The 6,905-nt window shown below is 49.0% G+C and overlaps 1 protein-coding gene across 1 annotated transcript in view; it reads left to right on the top strand.

Moving 5' to 3' along the window:
* LOC109290230 overlaps window positions 1-4,575 on the top strand; it is a 13,218-nt gene extending 8,643 nt beyond the window's left edge. Inside the window, exon 2 of the mRNA XM_019506640.1 lies at window positions 3,626-4,575. Coding sequence (XP_019362185.1) covers window positions 3,626-3,976 — 351 coding nt within the window. The 3' untranslated portion in view covers window positions 3,977-4,575. The remainder of the gene's footprint in view (window positions 1-3,625) is intronic.
* Window positions 4,576-6,905: the final 2,330 nt, after the last annotated feature.

The following is a 6,905-nucleotide window of genomic DNA, read 5'->3' as shown; positions in this document are numbered from 1 at the left end:
CATTTTGAAACTGGTTTATATGCACTGAACTTCTGTTCTGTTACAGGTTTAAACTATTTTTGGATCACTTAAACTGGTTTATGTGCAACTTCTGTCCCGAGCCCAAATCATTTTCATGGTTCTACACCAGACTTTCTAATTTGGCCATGTCTTTCCTGAAGCATAGCACCCAAAACAGGACAACATACTCTGTGTGAGGCCCCACCAGTGCCAAACAGAGCAGAAGTGACTTGAAAGTAACAATCCTACTAATACAGCCCAACATGCTCTTGGCTGTTTACAACAGAAGCACACTGTTGGTTTATATTCATACTATGGTCCACTATAATTCCCATGGCCTTTTCTGCGGTACTTCAGTCTGGATTCGTGCATATGGTTATTCTGTCCCAAGTGCAGAACTTCAAAATTGTCTTTACTGAATTTTATTCATTTAATTTTAGATGATTTCTCCAGTTTATGCAACAAATTCCAAATCCTAATTCTACCCCTGAGAGTGCTTTCAGCTCCACACAGCTTGGTGACATCTTTTAAGAGGTCAAACAACTGTTATGGAGAAAGGATGGAAAAGCCCAGAAGGGTAGCAGGGCCCCTTTAAGGCTTGAACCTTTTGGGCCAGCAGGAACCAGAGGCCAGAAAATGAGACAGGGAAAGCAAAGTGGCAAGCTCCCTACTGGCATGAACACTGTGGAGACCCTGGCAGGTAAAATAGGTCAGGTAAGTAGGGAGGGCCTAGGGCTGTGCTTCCCAACCTTTCTGTAACAGGGGAACCTTCTCAGGGCTGATTTCCCTGTGGCCCGCCCACCTGTTTCTGGGCTAACTGCCCGTCTTCTCCTCCTGCCACGCCTTGTTGTTAATTAATTAGTTGTTGTTAATTAAGCGAGAGGCTGCCCATTTCTTGCCCTGATGCCAGGGGGTGCTATCTGCGGCACCATACCTCCCCTACACCGCAGCCCATGCTTCGCAGATGGCATTCTCTGTTCTTACAGTCACCAGCCCCACTCTGTTTGAACCCCACGTGGATCCCTCCATTCAGGCAGCCTAATCTGCCTTCATTCTAGGCTGCATAGCTCCCTGAGCTGCTTCCCCCTTATGGGTGTGATCCCCCTGGGACTTTTGGCTCTGCTGGCCCTGGCCCCACCTCCAAGCCAGTTGGAAACCTAGGCCCTCAGCTCTGGGTGTCCCTCATGGTGGGCCCCTAGCCCTTCTACCCTTCTGGTCCTGGGGATGTCAGGGGATGTCAAGACAGGTTTTTTTGAGTCTATGGCCCCACTCTCTCACTGGGATCCACCTTCCAAACCCTACAGGGGGGAAACCCACCCGGTTGTGCGAGCTGGGGTTAAGGCACCCCAGCCCACCTTTCACCGGGGTGGTAACTGGCCTGGCATTTCCTGGGGGCTCCCACGCCACTGAGAACCCCACCAGACCACCCACTCTCAGAAGGGTGCAGTTTTAGGTCATGCCCAGGACCAGAAGCCTCCTGACCATCCCATACAACTCCTTCCTTACCTCCGGAGTGTTCCATGAAGACTTACAGCCAGGTGATGTTAGTGCACTTCCAGCGAGCAGCAAAACGCCCTGTTTATATGGGTGGCCAGAGCTCTAAAATGGCCACTGCAATTAAGCACTTGCTGGCTGCTTGGCCCCACGTCTTAAAGTGGCAGGCAAAAACAGTGCCCTGCCACATTTTCCCTCAGAATGACCCCATTTATGACCCCATTTCCTCAGCATGGCCCCTCACTCCCAACCTGTAGCCCTCCACCCTCCAAGTACCCCTCACTCCTGACCCACAGCCCCCTGGCCCTGCTAGTGCCCCTCACTCCCAGCCTGCAGCCCCCTGCCCCCCAGCAGTGCCCAAGCCCCAGCCACTGCCTGCAGGAGATGGCAACTGCTGTGGCCAGAGTAGAGCCCATGGAGTGGGGGAGGTGGAGGATGCAGGCTTCCTGCTGTGGGCTCAGGGTTCCCTGCCCTTCGGCACCTTCTGCCCCACCCTCCCCTAGGGGCCTCCATGGCCCAGCAGGTGGGACTCAGCACAGGAGTGTGGGGAGGCTTTGTGCTACTGCCAGGAGCCCTATGCCAGCCATACCACCATTGCGAGGCACCCCCTGCCTGCCTGGCAGCAGTGGCAGCATGGAGTTGTGCCCCCTACTGCTGCTGGATTGGGAAGTGGTACCTTGCCATGGTGGCACAGCCGGCATGGAGCTCCTGGCAGTGGCACCAACCCTCCCTGCCCTGCTCTGCTACAGAGGCCCCAGGGGAAGGGAAGGAGGGTAGGTAGCCCTGAGCCACCATCTGGCAGCCTGACCCTGCCTTGCATCCAAATCTGGGGGCTCATGCCCCCCTCTCCAGGAGTGTGTGCAGCAGTGGGGAGCCACCCCCCTGGCAGACAAGCTGCCTGTGGCTCCATCCTCCTCCCCAGCCAGGCCCCATTTTCCCACATGAGCCCAGCTGGGCAGCGTCCCCAGCCCCAGCCCTGCTGCTCTCCCTTCCTCCCTCACTGTTGGGCCCTCCATCTGTCCTCTCCTGTTCCCACAGACTTACTTGGAGGGAGCTGCTCTCGATGCTGCTTGGCTGCCACATGCATGTATGCACGTGCACATGCACATGGCACCCCCTGCCTGATTGCCCTCCTCCTTCTCCCCCCACGACCCAAGTAGCCCCTTGCAGTCTAGAACTTTAAAAGAGAAAATCCACAGTGAATGGAAAACCCATATCCCTATCAGCCAACACCATTGAGTGTCTTTGTGACCCCATTTTATATTGTTAGAACCCCAAGGTTGGGAACTGCAGGCCTAGGGAATGTAAAAGCTGACCTCAGAGGCAAGAAGGTCAGCTGAGCCCTGATTGCAGGCAAGGTTGGTTTGTCCTTACTGGATAGAGAGAAGGCTGTGATTGATGAAGTAGCCCTGGAGGGGGAATAGGTTTCTGTTGGGATTCTTTTTTTGTTCATGTAGCAGGCCAGAGGGGCAAAACCTTGACTTCTGGACTGTAACCATTTACCCAAAGTGAGGAGGAATTGAAATTGAAATTTCTGTTTTACAGACACCAGGTGAACTGGAAGTGGCTATAAGAGGGGATAAGGAGGTTGACCAATACTCTGTGTGATATCCTTTCATTGGAGGAGGAGGTCAGAGGTGCAGGCACAAGAACCCTAAGGCAGGAACCCAAGCTGGGTAGCTAGGCCTAAGGACCTACTGCCATTGCCTAAAGGGTCAGGCAACATGTTTGTGAAACCCAAGGCTCTGGGTAGTAGACCCTGGAGAGGCAGAAACACAGAAGTGGTTTTGAGACTGAGAGAGAGGGTCTGGAGGGGCTAGATCAGGGATCAGCACCCCCCGGCATGCATGCCAATTAGTGGCATGTGGAGACATTTCCCTGGCATACCAGGAAGCGTGTGAGGAAATTGTTTTAAAAAAACCCCAATTTTTAAAGTAGCTGCTCTGGACTCTCCTGAGCAGTCACAGGTTCCAGCGCCATGACAAGCACTGGGAGTGGAGTCAGAACACAGGCAGGGATGTTTTCTGATTTTATGACAAAGTAGTTTAAAAACAGAACATGTCTGTTTGAATGAAACCTAAGATTTATGAAGTCACATGTAAATTATCAATTTGTGATTTTTTTTTTCCAGTGGATAGGACTAACTGCCCTTTGTGTCATTGCCATAACTGCTGCAGTGTACACACTTTTCCCTTATTGGTATTGCAAAGCCCACAGACAAGGGAGAACATATGAAGAGATAGAAGATGGATGTATATTAGAGGAAGAAACTGAAAAATATCTTTTGGAAAAGTTGAGGGAAACCAACCGGCAAGCAGCAAAGGACTTCTTGGAAAGAGATTATGGGCATCAGCTACAAATCTACTTGAAAGAACCAAGCAAAGAAACTCTGGAAAGAGCAATACAAAAAGTTCTTTGTGTGAACAGAAAGGTGTCATCTCCACAGGAACACATGGAAATGCAAAATACAGTGACCATATGATGTACAGCATGGATCCTGAAGTTTTATAGGTCTTGGGCAATATAAATAAGTCTTAATGAAAGAAATAAACAAACTGTTTAAAGTACAGGTTTGTTTATTTTTTAAGTATATTAGATTTTTAACTGTAAAAGAATGTTATCATTGAGGCTGGATTAATAAAAGTCAGCAGAATTCTTAATATTACACAAAATAATATACTAATCCTTCAAATAGCTATGCAAGTGAAGCTTAATTGACACGCAGAATTGGAACTGACAGGAATACAAATGTAACTGCTCACATATTAATATAATGTGTTACATGAATGTGTTTAAAAGTAATCTAAATGTAGACAAATGAAAATGAGGAAATGGGAATGAAAAGTCTTTGAACTTGTTGGTACTTTATTTGTTGAACTTGGTTCTCTGAAAGCCCATTGGTGTAAAACTGTTTTAAATGGGAGAAAATGCATATGTTATTCTGCATCAGCATGACTAATATTAAAGTAGTGAAGAGGCAAAAAAAAAAAAAAAAATCCCTTGGGATGTATTTGTATGTGGAGTAAAAGCTAAAGCTTTTATATTAATATAAAGCTAAGTGTATCTGCCGGAATAGAAGATTTGCAAGCTGTATATTATGTTTGTGTTACATTAATTTTAATAATAGTTATTATTTTCTTTCCTTTAATTTTTATCCGCATGGAACACAGGACATACCAGACCCAAATCTTCCAGTATTTGTAGAGAAATTCCTAAAGTCAGCTTCAGCTACTTGACAAAAATTGATAAATGCCAAAGCTTACTACCCCTTATCTCTTGGGCAAAGCACTTAGCCAATATTCAGGGTTTTACTGAGCTTCAGAAGGAGGGGAAACTGATAACATATCATGTATTCCTTTGATACATTCCTTGGAAATAAGCAGGAATGTAAAGTCCTGTTTCTGCCATTCTGTAAGAACGAAGAACACGGATCAGTTTTTAAGCCTATCCCCAAGAAGCTCTCTCTCTGCTTCCCTCAAGGCATGCTTCTCTTGGCTTTATGGTTATTTTCACTCTACCACATACTCATGTGCAGACAGTTCTAGCCAAATCAGTCCCCATTTGGGAGGTAAATGCCTTAGTCTTAATGGCTTAGCTTCAGTCTAGGCCTTGCCATATTGTTAAGGTCTTGGCTTCTGTAGTTTCACCTGTCACTCTGTGAGGGTGCCATGACCTGCTGCTTCTGGTTAGCCTCAATTAATATGTGTCTACTACTGCCAATCAGATGTAATCAGTGAAAACTGTTTGCAGATCTTAACAACTTCCACTGTAGCAGTACCTTCTTCTGAAAAGTATGGAAAATCATATCTGAATAATGTATGCTTTCTGATCTTTATTTTAGATCAGGTTTGGTTTTTTTGTGTGGTGGGGGAGAGAAGGGATTAAAAATAAGGTTGGATCCCCTTCTCACTTACCACAGTATAAATCAGGTGTAACTCTATTGATGAAACAACATACGCTGCCCCAAGCTGTGATACCTGCAGCTGGCAACTTGCAATCATTGGTGTGTTGGAAAGCTGCCTTCCTTGTCTGGCCTATCTTCTGCCAGGAATCATGATGGGCTGCTACAATAGTGGTGATACTCTACAAGTCTATGGTCATTTTGCTATTGCCTCAGATGGGGCCAGAATTTAACACCATGGGTCAAATCCTACTGTACCTCATACAAGCACCAGGGCCTGGTAGGTGGGGTTTGTACCCCAATCCTATGTTTGCTATCCTGTTCAGACCCCTCTGCAATCCTGAATTATGACTTATGTGCCCAACTCATTAGTACTCCCACTACTTTTTGAAATTTTGGCTGATCACACAAGGATACTTGCCTTTGAGCATGCTCACTTCAGATGCAACACATCTGCCTAGGTCCACAAGACACCTCCTAGTCACATTATGAACCTATTAAGCCTCTAAGGACACTCGTGGGAGATGTTTGGAGGGGAAGGCTTAGCATGATGCTGCCTGGAGGCTTAGGGGGTTTAGGTAGGTTTGGTCTATTTCGGGGCTTGCTAGGGGACTTTAGCTTGGATTGATGTACCTTGGGTGGGGGTCTAGAGGTCTGTAGCTTGATTTGGTGTTAATGGGGGTTTCACAGGACTAGGGGGTAACTTGGTATAGCCTGGGGACTCCAGAATTAGTGTTCTTAGCTAGATTTGGTCCATCCTGGGGATTTGGGGGTTTAGGTTGTTTTCATGTAGCCTGGGATGTGGGGATTGGGGGCCTCTTTCAACATTTTTTAACAAGTGTACCCCTTCTGGGTGCATGGGGGGGTGAGTGTCCCCAGGCAGGCTGGGGCCAGGGCTGCGCCAGGCTGTTCCCAGTGGTGGGGGGAGGGCTGAGGCAGGGAGGGGCTGCTGCCACCCCAAAATTCACCATAGTGCCCCCAAGCTCCACTCCCAGTGCAGCCCATCCCAACACCCCTGCCAGGAGCAACCCATCGCTGCTCCAGCCCACAGCCCACCACACCCCACAAGTACATCTGAGGGCCTCTGTGCCCTCCCAGGGCACATGCAGAGATGGGAGCCGCCACTTCCCACACCCCGCAGATAAGCTACTTGCGGCTCTGCCCCATGCTCTGTCCTGGCTCAACAGTGCCTGCCCTGCTCCAGTCCCACTCCCTCCCTCACTGCAGGGGCCTATGGGAGCGGGGCTATGGGAGGGGACTGCAACCACCCTAAAATTAGACCTAGTCCCCCCAATCCCCTTCCCAGTGTTGCCACCATCCATCCAGAGTGCAGCATAGCCCAGCCACCACCAGGAAGAGCCCGGTGTAGCCCCAACCCCAGCTCGCCCCACCCCATGCCAGTTCTGGGCACACATGCCCCCCATGCCCTGCAGGGTGCATGTAGTGGGGGGAGCCATCTCTCCCTGCGTGGTTCAGTCCTGCACCCTACCTTGGCTAGGCAGCCCTTGCC

The sequence above is a fragment of the Gavialis gangeticus genome, unplaced genomic scaffold (assembly GCF_001723915.1).
Source record: "Gavialis gangeticus isolate Ggan-Ray unplaced genomic scaffold, GavGan_comp1, whole genome shotgun sequence".
Classification (NCBI taxonomy): Eukaryota; Metazoa; Chordata; order Crocodylia; family Gavialidae; genus Gavialis; species Gavialis gangeticus.
This window is presented reverse-complemented; position numbering and strand designations above follow the sequence as displayed.